Source organism: Dunckerocampus dactyliophorus, chromosome 17 (genome assembly GCF_027744805.1).
Source record: "Dunckerocampus dactyliophorus isolate RoL2022-P2 chromosome 17, RoL_Ddac_1.1, whole genome shotgun sequence".
NCBI lineage: Eukaryota > Metazoa > Chordata > Actinopteri > Syngnathiformes > Syngnathidae > Dunckerocampus > Dunckerocampus dactyliophorus.
Window position 1 is genome coordinate 23,110,348 of NC_072835.1, and position 22,399 is coordinate 23,132,746.

The 22,399-nt window shown below is 41.5% G+C and overlaps 1 protein-coding gene across 3 annotated transcripts in view; it reads left to right on the forward strand.

Annotated features, from left to right (window-relative positions):
• lamc3 (laminin, gamma 3) overlaps positions 1-22,399 on the forward strand; it is a 108,176-nt gene that overhangs the window by 60,836 nt on the left and 24,941 nt on the right. For all 3 annotated transcript variants that reach the window (XR_008566509.1, XR_008566508.1, XM_054756948.1), the window contains exons 11-14: positions 3,405-3,514; positions 8,379-8,609; positions 20,447-20,635; positions 21,336-21,581. Coding sequence is in view for 1 of the 3 variants with exons in the window: in XM_054756948.1 (XP_054612923.1) it covers positions 3,405-3,514; positions 8,379-8,609; positions 20,447-20,635; positions 21,336-21,581 (776 nt within the window). In the remaining 2 variants the exon portion in view is untranslated. The remainder of the gene's footprint in view (positions 1-3,404; positions 3,515-8,378; positions 8,610-20,446; positions 20,636-21,335; positions 21,582-22,399) is intronic.

Genomic DNA, 22,399 nt, shown 5'->3' on the forward strand with positions numbered 1-22,399 from the left:
ATGCACGTTGTTGTTCTTGCAGAAGAGATTGCAAAACGTGGAGTGTGCTGGTGTGGGGCTGAATCCTAGCCTCGACCTGACAACACGCCTCCTCCGACACCTTCACATGTACTTTCCAGCAGGTCTTGATGGTGTCGTTCATCTTCTTTGGGGGCGATGATCTCTTGTACTCGGCGGAGAGAGCTTAATTACAGCGAGGCTGGCCGCGGCGTGCTTGGCGCTGATTAAAAGGGACAATGGCGCTCCGTAGGGGGAAGCATGGCGGCGAGTTTGTTCACTTTCACGCGTACTCTGCTTATCTCCGTCTGACCGGCCCCATTACCATGGCTTTGAGGCTCGCTTTGTAATTGCCTCTCCTCTATTAGCGGACCTACGTGGCACACACACGCACGTGCGCGCACGCTGGAGTTTACACGCCTGCAAATGGCTTGTCTGGAAATGAAGCCGATGAAAAACACGCCTGAGATTTGATTGTTGCAAGATGGAAGGCGGGGGTGTCCAAACGTTTTCCCAGGGAGGGCCAAGTAGTCAAAAGTGAAAGCATGCGACTTTGCCGCTTTGATGTTTTGTAAAGCAACATGTGCACTCGACACATGCTAGCAAGTTGTACTGTAGATACTGTAGCTCAAGAAAGCTTATTCTTAGTAGCAACTTCACTCTGTGCTCTTTTTCCCCATTTTACTCTTATTTTCCAAATATTTCTCCTTAAATAATCTTAATAAATAATAAAGTTTTATTATATTGACTTTATTCCCATAATATTATTATTTTTCTCCCCAACCTAGTATTCCAAAATAAATATTTATATAAATATTTCAACTTGATGCTACTCAGGTGACATAATATTCCGAGTTTATTCTTTATATTCGTAAAATGACAGCTGTTTTTGTCCATTTCTGCTGTTGTTTTCTTTGTCTCTCGTAATATTGAGACTTTAAAAAGCACCTCTTTTTCTTCTTTAATATTTCAACTTTATGCCGCTAAAATTATGTTATTTTTCCTCATCATATCACAACTTTTTCTTTGATAGATTACCACTTTTTTCTTAATATGATGACTTTATTCCCAAAATATTATAACTTTTTCCCCAACCTAGTATTCCAAAAAATGACAACCTTATTTTGTTATGTTTGTTTCTCAGGACACCCCTGATCCGAATCTCAAGACCACTTGAAAAGTTGCTAGAATTTGCATTTTGCACGTTTGGATCTTAATGAGGTCCAAATATGCAAAATGCAAATTCTAGCAACTTTTCAAGTGGTCTTAAGGTTTTGATCAGGTCTGTATTACAACTTAAAAAAATAACATATTTTAGTTTTGTATGAAGTATTTGTTGTTATTTCTTTGCGTCTGATAATATTACAACTTAAAAAGAAGTGAACGTGTTATTTTTCTTTCATATGTCAACGTTGCGCTGCTTCTTTTTCTCCTCATCCTATTACAACGTTATTCTCATCAAATTAGGACTTTTTTGTCAGGCCACAACTTTTGTCTCTCTCTTTTGTCTCCCACCATATCATAAGTTTTTCCCCAACCTAACTTTCCAAAAATGACAAATGTATTGTGTTGCGTTAGTTTCTCATCATATTACAACTTAAGGGCCGCACGGTGGTCTAGTGGTTAGCACGTTGGCCAATACAGGAACAGCCTGGAGATCAGGAAGACCTGGGTTGGATTCTCCCTTGGGCATTTCTGTGTGGAGTTTGCATGTTCTCCCCGTGTGCGCGTGGGTTTTCTCCGGGTACTCTGGCTTCCTCCCACATTCCAAAAACATGCAGGTGAGGTTAACTGGTGACTCTAAATTGTCCATAGGTATGAATGTGAGTGTGAATGGTTGTTTGTCTATATGTGCCCTGCCATTGGCTGGACACCAGTCCAGGGTGTACCCCGCCTGTCGCCCGAAGTCAGCTGGGATAGGCTCCAGCATGCCCCCGCGACCCTAATGAGGATGAAGCGGTATAGAAAATGGATGGATGGATTACAACTTAAAGAAAAAGATATTTCTTCTTGATTATTGCACCTCGATGCTATAATTAGATTTTAGTGTTTAGTTTTCCTAATAATATGACACGTTTGTCATTCAAATATGCCTTTTTTCTCTCAATATTTTGTCTTTATTCTTGTAAAATGACTGCTGCTTTTCATTGTTTTTTTAAACTATTTTAGCTTTCTTCTTAAAAATGTAAATTTATTGTGGTAATTCTGACTTTATTGCGGTGGCGTTTATTCATTCTTGGAACATTGGAACTTTTTTTGCAAGCTCATTTTCCAAAAATTACAACTTTATTTCTTGTTGAGTTTTTTGTCTCTCATAATATTGTGACTTTAAAAAGGAAAATGTTTCATGTTTCAACGTCATGCTACTATGCTATTTTACCATTCTCGTAAGCACGACTGTTTGTTGTTACATTACAACTTTTTTCTCTCAATATTTTGACTTTATTCTTGTAAAATAACAGCAGTTTTTCCCAGTTTTGCCAGTTTTCTTGTTAAGAATGTGCCGCGGGCCAATAAAAACACAGTCACAGGCTTCAAATGGCCCCTGGGCCTCACTTTGGACGCCCCTGCCATAATATAATCATGTTTTATCCATATGGAGGAGGCATACGTTAAATGTATTGCTATTACTTTCATTACTTACTTGAATATTTCAACTTTCTGCTACTAAAATGGCATTCTTTTTCCTTGTGATATTACAAGGTTATTCTCATCAGCTTTTTCCTCGTAATATTTTAGAGTTTAGTCTTGTCGAATTACTGCTGATTTTTCAATTTTTTGGGGGGTTTTAGTTTTCTTGTTAAATTATATTTTTTTGAATAAAAAAAACAACAAACAACCGCAGTCCGCAAATGGCCCCGGGCCGCACTTTGGACATCCCCGATGTCAGTTAACGACAGGAGAAGTCCCTTTCTCCCGGGCTGCATACACAAACCGAGGCATGTGTCATTGAAGGCCCCACTGTATGATAAAAATAGTACTTTTAAATGTGTTTTCTCCGTCTTTGGGAGTGTCACTGACGCAGCAGCTGTCACCATGGCGGCGGTAAAGCAGGCGTACATCAGATGTGCAGTCTGACTTTACACATCATCCTTCAGCCCGTGGCAAAGCTCTGTGATCAAGACCCTGAAGATGTGGCCAAGTCAGCACATCTGCATTATATATTTATTTATTTATTTATTTATTTATTTATTTATTTATTTATTTATTTATTTATTTATTGTATATGCCTGCACACGCACACACACACCAGCGTGTCTCGTGGCGTTGCCGCAGTGAAGCTCATACATGTTTGTAATCATCTTACATGCAAACGATTACTCCGAATGATTAAAGCGAGGACACATCTGCCGTTTAATCGTTGTTTTTGTCAGAACGAGATGTGGGTTTTTTTGCTGTCTCTGCAGGCTGGATGAAAGCGAGACGAGCTTCAAGCCCACGTTGTCCGCCTTCGACTTCCAGCGTGTTCTTTCCAACGTGACAGCCCTGCGCATCAGCAACGCGGGAGGAATCAACTGTAAGTTAGCGCCTCATCACACCACGCCACGTTTTTGTTGGACTGTACCGCCATGGCAAGTGTTAGCAGCCCAAACCACATCTGGTGGCTTCAACTTTACAATGAAGGCCAAAATGGAGCAAAAGTGCATTTAAAAGTGTATTTGTTGGACGACTGCGGTTTAGCAGGAAATAAAGAGCATAAAGTGAAGATACATACAAAGTACATAAAGAAATGCCACAAAAAAGTGTCTAAATATTCTGATAGACGCATTAATGGAACATTTGCCATAATTTACAACAGGGGTGTCCAAAGTTGTTCCAGCGAGGGCCACATACTGAAACATGAAAGGATGCAAGGGCCGCTTTGCTATTTAGTAAAGCAACACATGGAGACATGCTAAGAAGCTACAGTATGTGCAGCTCAAGAAACAACTGCCGTGAAATGCGACTAAAAATAACGTGTTTCCATCATAATACGAGTTTATTCAGGCAAAATTTACGAATTTTGTTCCTCATTCGATTATGACTTTCTTCACTTTTTTCTTAATATTTTGACTTTATTGTTATAAAATTATAGCTGTTTTTTTCCCATTTCTGCTGTTTTTTTTTTAATTTTCCAACTATTTAATTTCAGCTTTCCTTCCTACTTTCTATCTTTTAAAACTATCATGTGTTTTTTCTTTATTTCAACATTGTTACCAAAATGATATTTTTCCTCATTTTACAAGTGTATTGTATTGTATGTACTTTATTGATCCCACAGTGGGGAAATTTACTTGTTACAGCAGCAATTTATTGTCATAAAATTGAAACTTTTTTCTCATTAGAAATGTTTTTTTTTCTTAATATTTTGACTTTACTTTGCATTTCTGATGTTGATTTTTTTCTGTCTAATTTTCACAATATTCAACTTTCATTCTAATATTTGGACTTTATTCCCATGTTATACATTTTCCAAAAATTACAAATTTAGTCATTGTTTTTGGCTTTTTGTCCAACTTTTTTCTTTAATATTTCAACTTCATGCTGCTAAAATGACATTTTTCCTTTTCCTCATACTATGACTTTTTCTTGTGAAATGATGGCTTTTTTCTTTGCTTCTTCCTTCCTTCTCTAAACATTTTAACTTTTGATTGATTGTCCCATTTTTGCTGCTGCTGTTGCTTTTTTGTTTTTTTTAGTTTGCTTGTTTAATTACATTTTTAGACTGTGCTGCGGGCCGATAAAATCACAGCCGTGGGCCACAATGGCCCCCAGGCCGCACTTTGGAGACCCCTGATTTACAATCTGGGATATGTGTGTATTAAGAAAGAGGATAAATCTTTTTAATATTTGTCAAAATATTTTCAAAAATGTCGTCTTTAGCACAGCCAGACAAAAAATACCCCTGTATCAAAAATAAAAAATGAATGGCTTAAATTCAGTCTTAATATTTGGGTAGAGCACATGAATAATCATGTGTTCAAAATGCCTGACGGGGTGTCCAAAGTGTGGCATGGGGGCTATTTACGGCCGACACCGCCGTTCTAGAAATAAAATGGAACATCATGAAAGAGGTTTTGGGCCACATAGAAAACAAAAACCATGGAAATCCCCCAAATCCACAAAAAAGACCAACTCAAAACCAAAATGGCTGTTAATCAAAAGTGTGACTTATTGTTCGGAAAATAGATGCTTTTTCGGTTTTAGCATGTTTACAATGTGAATTAAATGTCACCCCACCCAAAAAACAACCGTGGGCAACCGTGCCTTCCACAAACTGAGCATAATTTCTCACAGCCAATGAGTGATGAATAGTATACTTTTTGTAACAGATTCAAATTAAAATATTTGTCAAAAATGTACAGGAAGTACCCATGACTTCATTTGATTTGACCAATATTAGTTACAATTATGCACTCACAATTATTTCTGCTAAAACACACATGAGCTCATTCAATCCCGGCCATTTTTCAAAAGACAACCCCTTTTAGACAATTTGGACTGATCTTTCAAGGCCCGCAGAATATTGTGTTGTATGGCGATATAAACATGGAGGCTACCAAAAGAAACATTACACGCCCATCTTTCATCAGCAGAAAAAGTTTGATTCTACCTTTTTGCATTCTTTAGTAAGCAGCAGCAGAACATAGGTAAGTTTCAGGAAAATATCAGTTCCCAACTAACAACGAGAGACAGCCAGGTACATTTCAATGTACATTTCAAGCATGACCTTCTCTTGACTACACTACAACATAAACAACCCAAAAGAGGGCTTGTTTTACATGCAAATAACAATTTATTTACAAACATAAGACCATCAACTATTTACAGTTTTCACATTTGGAACTGAACTAGAAGACACACTGAACACATTTGGAACTGCACGCGGGTGTGTGCGTTAAAATGTGCCTGCAATGCGTAACCTTCTGCCCACTACACTCCTCCACGCTCTGTCACTTACTTCCTCCTTGCTGTCACGAGTGATTCTTGCATCCACACTTTTACCAAATGTACATCTGCCACCTAGTGGCCGTTTTTGTGACTTAAAATTGCTCTGAAGTGAAATGCATTAGGTGCGTCATCAACTCTTTTTGCCTCTGCCGGGCCTTCGGGTTTATAAAACATACAACTACGTCTTTTTTGGTATTGAATGAGTTAATGTCACACTGACTTGCTGCCATTATCATCTGCTCAAGGCTTAGAGGCCTCATGTCTCCCAAACAAGTCCTCCACATGCTTACGACCTGACTCAAACAGCTGTGGGTGTCTAGACAAGTGAGGCTGTCCTTCATGGTCTCCGTCCCTCACACACGCGTGGTTTCACATCAGCTAACATTTTAGCATAAATAGTCAAGACGTTTTCTGCTGAGCTTGTATTGATTTGTCTCCTTGCAGGTTTTGTTCAATTGCACCTCTCATTATTCTCAGAGAACTTCGTCTCTCATCTCTTTTGGAGCCAAGAGCGAATTTTCCCTTGACACTACACCCGTAAATGATATGTTTTCACTATGAAAGCCCTTCATTTTAAATATAAAAGCATCCAGCATCCTCCCAGCTAAACAATGTAAAGTTAGATTTTATTAGCGGCATAAAAAAACAGGCAGCTTGTCAAAAATCTGTGAGTGGAGTGTGCGTGTCGTCTGACACTTCGGGATGCAGCAGACAGGATCTCGTCATGAAAGGCTGCGTGAAAAGTTCAAACTAAAGAACACGGGGAGTCGTTCAACTCGGTGAAGAAGAGGACGTTTATTCCCACATGCTGGGAACTCCTTCTTGGAATCCTTTCCTTATTTCTAGCGTTCCGTGTGACGTTTATTAAAGCTGCATGTCTAAAGTGGAAGACACAACAGCTGTCCGCCGTTTTAATGAGAACACACACACACACACACACACACACACACACACACACACACACACACATGCATATTCCATCACGCTTAGTCTGCTGAACCGCCCACAACGGCGAGGAAAAGCGTGTCTGTTAATGATTTCAACTTTGCTCTCAAAGTTGCTTTCAAAGCGATCATCGCCGCTGGCCACCCCGCAAACGTTCACATTCCCCCCCAAAAAGTCCCATAAAGCCTCGCTCTCATCTCGCCCCGCTTTAAAGTTCTCCGTTTTACAGCGCTACGGTGCTACCTGTCATTATTTTAACGACAGCCGCAAAATTGTCTTTAGTCCATAAAGGCGGCCTGTGACGTCCGTAAAGACTCTTTGAGCGATGCTTTATGACAAATTCAAAGTTTAACGGCTCCATGTCCCGCCAGCCAAAGCGGTCCAAATTGCGCCGATATCAACTGTCTGATGCAAATCCGGATTTAGGGCGCTTTGACAGCCGTCTAGATTGGACTGATGGAGGTTTTTGGAGTGAAGTGAAATCCGGCGCGGAGTGTGTGCAAGGGGCCCTAATTGCACACCGTTCAAGGTGCTATTAAAATTCAGGAGGTAGAGCGGAGTGAGGGCTAGGAGGCCATCTTATTATCCCGCAGCGCCGCAAATGAACCCGCCTTTCATTAAAAGCGGCGGCATGTCGGGATGGCCGCTTGTTAGAAGCCACGGTCCACCTTTCCCTCATCCCTCGCCGTGTCTTTGGCTCACATCTGCCTCTCGTTACGTCGCCAATCGTGTCGTCTGTCTCCATGGAACAGAAGCGTTGAAAATACAGTATACTGTATCAGTGATGTTCACGGCTGGTGAGGCACTGAGGCGCGTGTTTGTCTTCATATAGGATGCTCATGAAGAGCATAACAAGATAAAGAACAATTTACTTTTATTTATTATTCATTGTATCTTTATATATATATATATATATATATATATATTACATTATTTTAGAATTATTATTTATAAATATGTATATATTTTTTATTTATTTGTATTTATTTGATTTCTTTTTTTTATATATAAACTGAATAAGATTTGTGTTCTTACCTTTTATTTATACATGCACACTATCCTTCTCCAGGAAAGGTTTGGGTGTACAGTCGGCCCTCGCCTCTTCAAACTCCCAATTTCAAGGTTTCACTCGATCATGGTTTTTCAAAAGCGTATTACTCACCAATCATGCTGTTTTGTGGCCTATTATTAGCCCAAAAATATGTGCTCTTAAGGAAATTGTACGTATATTTTGGCCTAAATTAAGCATTTTCAAGCTTAAACATGGCGAAATGAACTAAAATAGAAGTATGAGGCATTCAAAGACGTTGATGTAGTATTCTACACAGGTCACTAGGTGTCAGTAATGTTACCGTAATGCTCGGTAAGACACACAAGCACCAGACTTGATAGCTTTTATGACATACAGTATATGCTGCATGTGTGTCTTAATGTTTCTGTTGTAGGGACATACTTTAACACCAACAACCTGAGTCAAGTTTCCTCTTCCTCCCTCTTGTCTCCAGATACGTCCCAGCTGGCCGGAGTGCGTCTGACCTCTGCTTTTCCCTCCACTGCCGTTGCCGGCGGCCCGCCTGCCCCGTGGGTGGAATCTTGTTCCTGCCCCAGCGGCTTTGTCGGCCAGTTCTGCGAGCGATGCGGACCGGGCTTCACCAGGGAGGTCCCCGGCGGCGGGCCTTTCTCCGCGTGTGCGCCGTGCCGCTGCCACCAGCATGGAACTTGCCACCCGGAGACCGGTAATGTGTCAAACGCCGCCCGCATAGCTCTGTTTGCACGTGGCGCGCGTACATTGAGCGGCATCGACATAAAACTGACACATTTGCGGCGTCGCTGGGAGTGGTTCTGACTTCCCAGCATGTCTTGCGGTACTTTTGTTTTGTTTGAGATGGCGTAGTTGTTGTTTATCATGGACTGTGTGTGTTTACTTGCTGTTGTTTTTGTGTTCACACAGTGATTGTAGTTAGTGCTTCTCAACTGGTCTCATCCTGGGACCCGCAGTTTCCAACGGTCATTTAGGCACGACCCACCTTCGTTTCATTTTTATTAATTCATTGTTTTTTACACTTGGATTAAGTCATTTAGATTTTTCATTCAGTCTGAGACCACCTGGTGTAGGCTGCATACGCTACCACTCATGGATTTGTGACTCGCTAAGGCATTGATAAAGTTGATAGAAAATCAAAACAAGTCGGTTCCATTCCCAGTGTCACAGTGCCCTCTACTGGTCAAGCTGCAAACTTACTTGCAAATACAATAACAACAGCCTCCATCTTCATTCGCCAAGAAGACAGTTCTGTCTCAAGGTATGTTGACGTATTTTGACTTGTACGTAACTTACAAATAACGTGTGTGAACGGGCGTCAACGATCGCACAACTTATTGCCCGCGGATGCGGGATGTATGAATCATACGTTGACATACGTCGAAATGTTTTGTGCATGCACAAAATTTTTGGACGACTTGGATGTACTATGAGGTATGCCGGTGTGCTTCAGCGTGCTCTTAAATTATACAAAACTTACCCATCACTTATTGGACGTACGCCAGCGTATTGGCCAATTTTTTCATACTTTTTTCATAAATCGTCAAGGTGCGACAGGGCCTTTAGGTAGGTTACTTTGTGCGTCATGTATGTTGACGTGTTGTGTTGTTTGGATTGCTTTTTTCTTCAAGCTATAGATTGCATCTGACTATTATGGCAACTCAAGCGTGCCGCAATAGCACTGCAATAGCAAGTCATGCTGCCAGCTACAATTTCGATGTTAAAAGTTTTTAAAAAAAAGAATTGGAAATGCCTGGTGGGCCAGATCAAGAGGCCTGGCATGTCTGATGTGGCCCGTGGGCCGCAGTTTGCCCACCCCTGCCATACAGGAATGACTGCAGATGACTGAGTTATTGCTCAGTTTTAAGTTTAAAATAAAAACAAAACAAGTCAAACATCTTAAACATTGGTTGTATTTGGCACATTTTAATGTCAGTTTTTGACTCGCTGTCTGCAACCCACCCATAATGAGAACCCGCTCATCTCCTCCTTTAAGCAAGCTGAAGTGCCTCTGACCATCTCTTGTGGGACTCAAGATTGCCACACAGAAAATATATACGGTATATTAATAGGACACCCAGGGCCCGTGGGCCACACTAATACTTGTGGGAAGGCCTGCCACGATAATCGATAAAACGATTAATCGAACGATGGAAAAAAACGAGATGGGTCATTTTGACGCCTGGGTAAACTGACATGTGCAACATGTTCGTATGCCTGTTCCGTTTCCTGGTCTCGTCGTAGCACACAGGCTGGATGACCAGGATTGGTTGCATGGTCAAATGAAGGGAAAGAGTGAGCCTCCTGTCAGCTGTTCAGCGTCTTTGTCACAGTACGTGGAGGCGGGGGCTAGCTACATAGTGATTGAATACACTGAGTGCTAGCTATTGGTTAGCAAGCAAATGCTAATATGAATGACAGCACAAATGCGATAGTTTCTAAGCTGAACGCCTCAGTTCCAGTGTGGATGTGCTGCGGGGCATTCGTCCCAGCGGTTGGCGCTTGCCGGGGCGTTTGATCGGGGAAGTGAATGTATAGTGCCAGGAGGCGCGAGCTTGCGATGCCCAGGGTATGTGAAGTGATGACGCCCCGTGATTCGTAAGTGCTACACAGATACACTACAGTTGAGTACCATCTAGTGGCTCAAATGTGACATGACACAGTGATCATTGAACGATAAACTTAATGATAATATGGTCTAAAAAAAAAGGTTGAGATTATCGATGATTGATCATTTATAGCACAATTATTGACCAGAAAAATATGTTTGAGAGCCTTGCCTGGTTTATGCCTCTGACGCGCTCCTAGATAATGATGCGCCCACTACTTTGCAACATAGTAGGCTTCGCTACACATCTTAAAACCGAGCTGACAGTCAGCTACAGACGTGGGAGTTAGTTAGAGTTAGTTACAGTAAGTTTGACACTAACCCTTACAGAGTGAATTACTGTTACGTGAGGTGTTTATTTGAGGGATTCAAGGTGAATTGGGCACCGGGGTAGGCTCCAGCTTACCTGTGATCCTCGGAAAAATGGATGAATGGATGGACGGAAGCCTAATTGAAGGTGCAATTTGAGGATAAAACTTTCTCTGACTTTCCGGAGGTGACTTCTTGTAAAATAGCGAAACTGTCGGCGTGGTTATTTATTGATATTGACACGCTGCCGTGAGTATCCTTCGTGCAATCTGACTCTGGCAGCTGGAGAGAAAAAAAGGAAGTAAGAAATAAACCCAACATGAAACCGTTCCCCCATCTTTCATCGTTCCCCAATCTCTTTGTGCCTTCCCGAGATGTGACCCAGTTGGGAGACGCCGCCAGCTTCCTTTCCACGTGCGTCTTCTGTTTGCCGCTCTGCGTTTTCATGACTGTGTGTGTGTATGAGTACGTGTGTGTGTACGTGCGCGCTCCGCAAGCCAGCCTGCTATCAGCGCCGGCCTCCGCCTTAATTAGACTTGTTAACCGCCTCTCGGCTAATGATGTCTAATTTGCTTGCAGATTCCGTGAGTCTTTTCTAGCGCTCGCTTATTCTGGCTGTCTCTCTCTCGCTCTCGCTCTCTTTTGGGACAACACTGGTACTCTTGTTGCCCCCCCCCCCTCGCTGTCTTCTCCCCTTCCAGCCAGAAGTCAACTGCTTCGCTCTTGTTGCACCTGCTCTCTCCTCAGCGAGCCTCGCTTTGCCCTTCAGCATGCTGGACGCACTGATGTGATTACCCCCCCCACACACACACACACACACACACACACACACACACACACTTGCACTTCCTCAACATCCTCCCGTCCTTTTCTTCAGGGTGGCCTTTCACGGGTGTGGTGTTCAATGTACCATATTTCTGCTGGGGATGTTTCTATCTGGCCTTCTTTAGGGGTAGGGCATTTATTTGGACTTTTTTGTCATGTTATCATAATAACAAATCATGTTTTTTAGTTTGTTTTTAGGTCATTTTCATCAATGAAGTCATGATGATTAAAATTAAATGTATTGATACAAATATATATTTACATTATTGAAAAATATATCAATATTTGAACTACAGGGACTATCTGGCATTTATTAGGGGTAAGGCATTTGGATTCTTTGAGTTTTTAAAATAATAAATAATCATAATTTTTTTTTAAATTGGGATATCTTTAATCTATTAAATAATGACAATTCAAATAATATGTATCTATATAAATATATTTTATATTTTATAAACATTTATAGATTTATATTGAACAATGGATCAATATTTGAACTGCACAGACTGTCTGGAATATATTAGGGCTAAGGCATTTACTTGAACTCCTGTCATTTTGTAATAATAGTGAATAATGTTTTTTTAAATAATTTTTAATCAATTTTTATCGATTAAATAATGATGCTTAAAATACTTAATAAATAAGTAATATATAAATTTATATATATATATATATATATATATATATATATATATATATATATATATGAATATATATTTTAAAATATTTTTTTATTTTTATATTAAACAATGGATGAATATTTGAGCTGCGGAGGCTATCCAGCATTTATTAGGGGTTAGGCATTTATTGGGACTTTTTTGTAATATTATAATAGAAAGTCATAATTTTTCAAATATGTTATAGATCATTTTCATCAAATAAATGATGATTAAAAAATCCCATATAAGTATAACGTACATTTATATTTGTATTCAACAATGGATGAATATTGGAAGTGCAGAGACCATCCCTCATTTATTATGGGTAAGGCATTTATTTGGACTTTTTTGTAATTTTATAATAATAGCAAATACTATTTTTTTAATATTTTTGAGATAATTTTTATTGTGTTTTAGCATTTATTATTAGTAAGGCATTTATTTGGACGTTTATGTCATTTGATTGTAGCAAATAATGTATTTGAAATATTTTCTCAATCATTTTCTACAAATGATGATTAAAGAGCACAATCAATTCAAGACCAGGAAGTATTTTTGCCGTGAGCCTGCAGAACCTACAAAATCAAACCCCAGTCCAAACTTTGTTGACGACTTTGCGCAGAAAGCTAATTAGCGACCCGCTCTCGCGTTTGAAGATATTTACACGGCACTCGTACCATGCGAATGATGAAAGACGTGTTAAATATGGACGTGTCCTCTCGAGTGGCAGTTTTTAGCAAAATCCCCCGCGTGTGCCGTAGCGGCAGCCCAACAGCACCGGCTGAGAGAAGCTCGTTAATTTTAGCCTGTTTGGCTTTGACGAGGATGGCGCTGCTTGTTTTCTTCTGAGGCTCTGCTGGGAGACAAATGAAAAACGCGCAAGCCACAGCCTTAAATGTGGAATCTGAGGTCAAGGGAGGAAGTGTGAAAGTGAGCTTTAGTCTTGACTTGGAATCAGGGGGGACGTCCCAGCCTGACGCTTGCTGTAATTGCTGTATAATCACTGTGGAAGCTGCACCGTGACTTGGGGAGTGTCCACAGACCGTGACTGGGTGCAATTTATTCAGAGGGAACTTCCTTGCTAATCATGATTTATTAACACGCGCTGTTGTGCGACTTCCTGCTAGCGGTGGTGCCACGCAGCAGATTGAACATGTGACTACTGCTGGCGCAAACGACCAAATGTGGCTGGCGCGTGAGCGCTAGCTGAACGTTTTACAGGACCAGTCTGGCCCTCCTCTGTCATATCGTAGTCTTGTTCATCCGTTGCCGGCTCTATGGTTATCATCAGCAATTAGCTGAAATACCACTTTTGGGGTGTTTTGTATGTACAAAATGTGCATCCTTTATCCAGGGGTGGAGTGTGAGCAAAGGAAGAACGCAAAGTTTTGGAAGTGGCGTTCAAATATGCACTTAAGTTTTTTATCAAAATAGGAATCAACCAATCAAAGCCGTTTATTTACTGTCGATCACCTTGAGTACAAATCAGCATGTCACAGCCTGTACTTACTGTAAAATAGTAAAATAAGCAGTCAAATATAGGAAATATACTTGGAAAAAATCTTTAAAATGTATAGTAGTGTATGTATATATACGATATACAGTATATGTCTGTATAGTAATAAAAAAAATAACACCACACCTTGAAAAAACCTGTTTTTTTTAAATGGTTTTATTTTTTATTTTCTAAAAAGTAATATGTTCATAAATAAATCATATAATTATTGATGATTTAAACATTTATTAAAAACATTAAAATCTATACATTAATAAATTCATACCTAAAAAAACTAAAACTACTGAAAAACAAGAAAAAAAACCTTTACAGCTGTTTTCTAGAGCAACATTTAAAAAAATCTAAAAAATATTTATTGATAAAAAATCAATCAAATTCAGAATTTAATACATTTAAAACAAGAAAAAATATTAAGAGAAAAAAATGTGAAAAAAGCATAACAAATATTTTGTCACCGTTTTGTAAAATAACATTTTTATTGAATGAAATATTGATTAGTACAACTGATCAAATTAATGTGGAAAAAACACACATATAACACAAATACTTTTGCAACCGTTTTGTAATCAAATTATTTTAATTGTATTTAATATAATATGTTTTAATTAAATTAATAAATGAATATATTCATTGACGACTTAAGACTTCATATATTTTAAAAAATCATTTGAAAAATATGGGGGGGGTTCGAGCATTACTCTGCACATTGACAGTCACCTCCAACAAACCCCCCATAGATTGTTGGAGCTGGAAGAAGCGCTGAAAGCGTCTTTCCTGCGTCTGTTTGCCCGCCGCATCTCCCCGCCATAGGTTTTTCCAAATGAGGCCTTGGAGAGATGCAGATGGCATTTAAAAAGGCATTTGTTGGTAAGCAGTGAGTCACCGGCTGGCATTCTAATGAGCCGCACGTCGGTGCTCTTCTTTGTGCGTATGTTAATGGAGGCGGCAGGACAGGTATTCGCTCTGAAGGCCCTTCTCAGGTCGACTCGAGTGATGCAGGAGCTCCCCGGGGGAGCGGGACCCGAAAAAGGGAAACTTGTGTTTCTTGGCCTCCTCAGACGGACTGCGGAAGTTGTGACATTTAGTTATGCAAAAGAGCTGCGCATTGTTCCTCCACGTTTGGCCCCACACAAATGTCAGCGGGAGAAACAAGCGCGTGCCGAACTCCAGCTGATTTGTTTGGGCTTTTGTTTTGCGTGCTTAGCGGAAGGCGGCCGGTGATGGACGACACGGACAACGTAAAAACTGTCCCTTTTTGCTTTATTTCAACGCTGCAAGCTTAGCTCTCCGCTCAGTACTTAGCACATGTTTTCATGCAGACCAAAAACGGTCTTCGTCCATGTCTTTCATTTTTGTACGTTTTGAAGCTGAGTACATGTCTTGTTTTTTTTATTTTCCCCCATCAAAGACCACCCACAGCAGAACCCCCCAGGATGCTGCAGGAAGGCAGAGATTAAAAAAAGCAACTTGAATCAAGAAACATGAAACACACTCCTGATCAAACTTTTAGGAGCAGTTGAAAAACTGCAAGATTCATCGTTAAAAGAAACGTGTTTGGCTTTTTTCTTCTATTATTGAATTATGCTTACATTATTTTTTTATTTGTTTAATCTTCAACTATTATGTTGCGCTAAAATAGTTATTACATCAATCTTCTATTAATCTATCAATCTACTATAATCTACTATCTTTCATTTATATTTTTCCATTTTCATAAATGACGACATAATTATGATAAAATGATCACCGTTGTTCAACTATGAATAAAATATGATTGAATTTTTGCACTAAAAGACTTGACTAGAAATATGTGTGTAAATAGTTTATTTATGGAATTATTGTTGTAATATTTGGAATGTTCTCTTGTAATGTTTAATGATAGTGTTGCACTAAAATAGTCGTTCTGTCCACCTTAGGCACTCACACTAGCTTTCATTTTAATTTGATTTTTATGATGTAATTAAGTGATCAGAATTGTTATTCAATGAAAAACAATATTATTTCATTATTTTGGCTAAAACAGTTTAATAGAATTATGTACCGAAATACTTTCTTTGTCTTTTATTATTCAATAATGAAATAAAATAAAAAATAATGTGTTTAATGGGAAACTAGTTATTTTTATTAACCGCCTTAAGTATTATTAATTAATGCTTAAAATTGAATGTGAAAATATTGTTATTGTTAATAATGCTTTCATAAGTATTATGAAAAGATTGCAGTATAATTGCTGTGACCGTCTTTCACGCACGGCTCGTTCCCCGCCTGTACGAGCTGCCGAGGGATCCGCAGAGCAAAAACCCAGCGCCGACCTCATTATGGTTTGCAGCCTGGAAATCCAAGCCCGTCTAAGTCGTCTGAGCTTTCTAGAAACCAGAGAGGGGTCAGCTAGGCTCGGGTCGACGGAGGCCGCTCCACAAGTATCTTTTTTAATGAGTCTGCCAGAGACACGGAGCGCTGGGACGAGTCCCAGTCAGCCTGTTTGCCGTGCAGAAGTAGGACTTTCACATATCTCTCTAGCAGGAACACAAAGTCATTTGTTCAAGGATGCAACGTGAGCTCATCCCAATTCATTTGCATCCATCAATGAAGCTCAGTCATGAAATGAGCTTTGGCATCAAATGAAGACAAAAAAGTGCTCGGGAATGACAATGGTCCTAGCGCCGCCTCATATCCCGCTCAGTCATCTTCACACTCGGTAAAGTCAGCACATTTCCGCTGCCATTAAAGTGATCACGGCTCATTGGGGGTCGACACGCCGGCGGAGGCGGTGTCATTGCTTTGCCAAATTTAAAGTTTCACTCCTGCACGCCGCGGCAAATTCTAAAACGCGTCGATAACAACTTCACAAGCGTGATAAACCGCCTCCTAGTGGGTGCGTGAGGATGGCGTACGGCGTGGTATCATGCCATCACAAGCATGTACTGTGAATGCTGTCGTTACAGTTAATTACCTAAGGCGGGGGTGTCCAAATTGTGGCTTGGGGGTTGCTACTTTTGTATTGGTCTGCCAAAAATATCATTTAACAAGAAAACTCACAATCATTTAACTTTACAAGAATAAAGTCCAAATGTTAAGAGTTGTACAGTTACAAGTTTTAATGTAACGAGAAAAAGTGGTAAATGAACGAGAATAACATTTATTTTAGCAGCATAAAGCTGAAATATTAGAGAAAAAATCAATAAAGCTGTAAGGCAAGTTTATTCATAGAGCACCACACGCACACAAGGTAAAGTGTTCCCTCGTTCATCGCGGGGATAAGTTCCCAAAATAGCCTGCAATAAGTGAAATGCGCGAAGTAGCTAACTTCATTTCAAAAAATGATTATTACGTATGTTTTAAGACTGTAAAACCCCTCAGCATACACTTCATACGCTTTTCTCACATTTCAGCCTTGGTTTGAATCGTAATGATCAACGCCAGAGATTATGACGCATTATGCCGCATATTTCACTCCTGTGACCCCGCCTCCTTTTCATCCTGCCGCCGTTCCGCTGTGCTGTAGTGTTTTTGTGTTCTTGTTAAAACATACCCAAGATTCATTTACAAGCAGGCAAGCTCACGATGACACAGGAGACACGGGAGGACGTCAGAAGGAGATTGATTGACAGTGGTCCACAGCCAATCAGGACGCAGAAAGCAATGGGCGGTGCAGACAGACAAGGGCGGGAAGAGATAGACAATCAACTTCCCACAATGCAGTTCTTCTTAAAGGGCCAGACTCGGCCTGTGACAGCGGTCATACACCGTAATAAAAAAGAAAGAAGCACTCAAAAAGAAATTCGCGAAACAGCGAAAGGTGAACCGTGATAGCGCGAGGAAACACTGGAATTTAAAGTGCTTTACAGGAAAGAAGGGTAAAATCCTTCCATGAAAACATAAATTCATTCTAAAGTCATGACGTAAAATTCCATGAATGATTCCATTTAATTAATAACACATAAATAAAAATGAAGAGTACAGATAAAAAGTGCTTTCAGCTTGGATTTGAACATTGCCAAAGTTGAGGATTGTCGCGCATCTTCTGGAAGATTGTTCCAGATTTGTAAACAGCAGAGCTCTCCTGTCGCACAGAGGATCTTTGACCAGGTGTTAATTGGAGCGTTTCTACTGCATTGAGATGGATCCACGTGTACATTTTATCCACCCACTCTTGTGGCTTCAGCTTCTGGCCGTGGTTTTTGTCGCTTAGCAAAGAGACCGTTACCGCCGTGCGTTTGCTTTTCCAACAGTGCTTTAAAAGTCAATTACGTCTCACGTCTTTAGATGGGGCCCCGGGGCCCTTTTTAAAAAGATGGATTCCTGGGAAGTCATGTATTATTCACCTCTCGCAGCCCAACGTGGACACTTCGTCAGCATTTGTCGCCCGTGATGTTTGACCCCGGGTCTGGAGGTCACAAGGCCACATAATCACAGGTTCGCTCAGTGCTGGGAGGTGACACGCACACGCACACACACGTACACGCAAACACACACACACACACACACACACACACAGAGCAGCGCTAGTATTGTAGTCTTTTGAGCAGCTTGGGTGATAAACTGCCTTGTAATAATAAGACCAGCATCTCTCTTGTTGGCATGGCAACCCCATCCCCTCCATTAGCATTAGAGTGTGTAGTAACCATAGGCAGCCTTTTTCCTGATGGCACATCACGGAACAACTAATGACGTACAGTTTGGAAGCCAAGCTATGTAGATTACGCTACAAGTATGGCGATAACCATAGAGCACCATAGATGCAACTTATATGCAACAATGTACAGGAAGTATGTGTGTGTAGTTGTAATGTGAAGAGATTCTCCTCCCAGGTACACACAACAATCAACTTGTATGACAGTTCGGCCACATAATGTTTGGCAGTTTATTTCCAGAGCACAGTGTGTTGGACCTCTAGTTCGACTCTTTTCGGGGCATTAGATAAGTTGTGGGATGTTTTTGAGACAGTGTGCGTTTGTGTGACGGGTGCCAGCCTCTGAGTCGTGCCAGACATCAAGTTGATCATCAAACTCGATGGCCAGCGCCATCGGACCAGACGAGTTCACATTGGAAAGGGAGGGAGCCAGTGTGGCTGCACGGAAGTACGCTGGTAAACGTAACACGTCTCTTTCTTTTCTGTGTGTTCTAAAGATGTAAAAACAGATAAAAAAGAGGCAGGTAATGAATGCATGTAATGAGACACACCTATTCCACATAGAAAGCCCCATATTAAAGCACCTCCAAACACCTCCAACAAGGTTTTTTGGTTTTCCATCCATGCTGTGAGCCTGTAGTAAAAGGCCCATTCATGATAACATGTAAGACTGAGCAGGATTTTGCTGTATTTTGGTCATTTTAATCGTTGGAGGAACTTCCTTCCTGGGCGCATTGGTTTCACATAGCAACATAGAAAGGAACACTACACCTAAAAACACAGCAGTGGCGGCAGCTCCAATATGTAGCGTTAACTTTCGCTAGTGGCTTGAGGCGTTGTGAGCTAGTGTGTGGCGTAGCTAGTCGGTGTGGTGTAGCGAGGTGTCACTATGCCATTAAAGTAGTTCTTTGGTGTAACAATGTTAATAACAATAATAATAACAATGTTGCTGTAGCTCACTTTATGGAAATGGGAATGGAGCGATGTTGGCGCTTTAAAGGCGGAATAGTTGTCTCCCATTACGTGCATTCTAAGCTGCCTCTTTTTAGCTGTTTTTATATCTTTACAGCGCACAGAAAACAGAAAGATGTATGTGTTCATGTCTCACAAAAGGATTGCAGTTGATGGGCAAAATTCCTTTAATGGTTGCGCTAGACATCGAGTCGCTCCCCTGGTCGGGACTGAGGCCCACTGTTAGCGTTCTGCATGCTATGCAAAATCCCACTCAGCACCATAAGAATGAGGGTAAAAAAGCCAATCTACACACTGTTTAATATTGCATTGTTATCGTGTTGAATAAATAATGCAGAATGACAAATGTAAGAGTAAGATGACTGTGAGACGTTTCTCTTCCTAATTTGTCTTCCTCTGCATGTTGCTCGTGAATTAGGCGAGCGCTGTGCGGTCCATACGGTGCTTTTGTTTGCGGCTCATCACCGTGTACAACGTGATGATTTATTAAGATGCATCACCCACTCGTTCTCTTCTGCTTCTTCCATTTCTTCGTTAATCGGGGATTTGCTTGGTGCTGACGGTCACATGTTGCACCAAAACAAATTCTTCTCAGGGATTTAAGGAAGCCATGAGGTGTTTTGTTCTTGTGTTTTCTTCCTAGCAGCTTGTGAACCTTCAGTTTTGTTGGACTTCACAGAAATGGTAATCTCCGCGCCGCTCGGTGAGGGAATTGCCTCGCTGGCTTCTTGAAGGTCTTTCAGGCTGCATTTGGCTCTTATACATGTCCCAAAAGCAATTATAGCCGCGGTGAGTTCACTTGTCTTTCCCTCGGCCGCGCCGGGCTGCAGAGAGTGTTTTCCTAGCAGATTGGCCTGGGCTCGGGGTGGGGGGGCACGGCGTCTGCCTCATTTACAGCGCGGGTCAGAGACACAGCGATCTCTGCTGGTGGTGAAAGGAACTGCAGCATCTCGTCTCGTCTCTATGAAAATATTCACTTCTGTCTCTTGTGTCTTTGTCCACGTCGCAGGCGTTTGCGAGTGCTCGGACTTCACCGCCGGGAGGAGCTGCGAGCGCTGCCTGGATGGTTACTATGGCAACGCTCTGACCGGCACCCCAGGTGATTGCCAGCCTTGCCCTTGCCCCGGCCGCAGCAGCTGTGTTCAGGTGACTGAGACTGCGCAGGTGGTCTGCATCAACTGCCCTGCAGGACAGACAGGTGATGGACCACGAGGGTTTGGGGGCAGGGGGGTCTAATGTCCATCTTATTGCTTCCGTTCACTGTAACGAGGACACGTTATCTCACTTGAATGCAACCCTGCTCAAGAGTTCCTGAGCAGCGCGAAGCACGGCCAAACTCGGGAGTAACCAACATTTTTGCAGCCGCTTCCTAAAAACAGCAGCGCTCTCCTGTCATATAAAGAATCTTGGACTTGTGTTTTTGCTGTGCAGCAGGTGCCAAGAAACAGGAGAATATGATATGTGATATGGAGTCAAGTACTTCTGCAAATTGCACGTCCAAGATCCTCGGTAATGAGGCCCTTAAAAACAGCAGAGCGCTCTTGTCATATAGAGGATCTTGGATTAATATTTTTGCAGTCGGTCCTTAAAAACAGCAGAGTGCCCCTCTCATATAGAACATCTTGGACTACCATTTTTACAGTTGGTCCTCAAAAACACCAGAGCTCTCCTGTCATATAAAGGATCTTTGACAGGTGTTTGTGCAGTGGCCCCAGTAAAAACAGCCGAGCGTTCCTCTTGCATACAGAATCTTTGTGGCTAGCATTTCAGCAGTATGTCCCTAAAAACAGCACTACCCCCATGACGGTCTGCTCTGAATGCAGAATGCGATGTCATTTAGATTGTGCAGGTGTGCCTAATGTAGTGGCTTTGTGGCGTTACGTGGCCTCGTGTCGCAGGCACGCGCTGCCACATGTGCGACGACGGCTTCTACGGCGACCCGCTGGGCCAATCGGGAGTGGAGCGGCCGTGCGCCAAATGCGACTGCAGCGGCAATGTGGACGCCAACGCGGTGGGGGTGTGCGACCACCTGACAGGGCGCTGCCTGAAGTGCACGGGACACACCGAGGGCGAGCACTGCCATCTTTGTCGCCAGGGCTACTACGGCGACGCTCGCAGCGACACGGCCGCACCGAAGTGCAAAGGTGAGTACTGTAATGAGACTTTCAAAAGGGTGAAATATTTAGCATATTTAGGATGAAAATGCTTAAACGTGATGAAGTCGTTCACCACATTGTTGACGATAGCCAACTGGCGGCCATATTGGTTATACTGTACAGTGGTGTGAAAAAGTGTTTGCACCCTTCCTGATTTCTTATTTTTTTGCATGTTTGTCACACTTAAATGTTTCAGATCATCCAACAAATTTAAATATTTGTCAGTGACAACACAACTGAACACAAAATACAGTTTTTAAATGAAAGTTTTTATTATTAAGGGAGAAAATAGGTACAAATCTACATGTCCCTGTGTGAAAAAGTGATTGCCCCCCTGTTAGAACATAACTGAGATTAGCTGAGTTCTATCAGTGTGGAAAAGGTTTTAAAAGCATTTGTAAAGCTTTGGGACTCCAGCCAACCACAGTGAGAGCCATTATCCACAAATGGCCAAAACATGGAACAGTGGTGAACCTTCCCAGGAGCGGCCAGCCAAATGACCCCAAGAGTGCAGCAACGACTCATCCGAGAGGTCACAAAAGACCCCACAACAACACCCAAAGAACTGCAGGTCTCACTTGCCTCAGTTAAAGTCAGAATTCATGACTCCACCGTAAGAAAGACACGGCTTGTGTTTAGGCTCGTCTCAATTTTGCCAGAAAACATCTTGATGATGCCCAAGACCTTTGGGGAAATACTCTCTGGTCTGACGAGACAAAAGTTGATCTTTCTGGACGGTGTGTGTCCCATTACATCTAGCATTTCAGAAAAAGAACATCATAGCAACAGTAAAATATGGTGGTGGT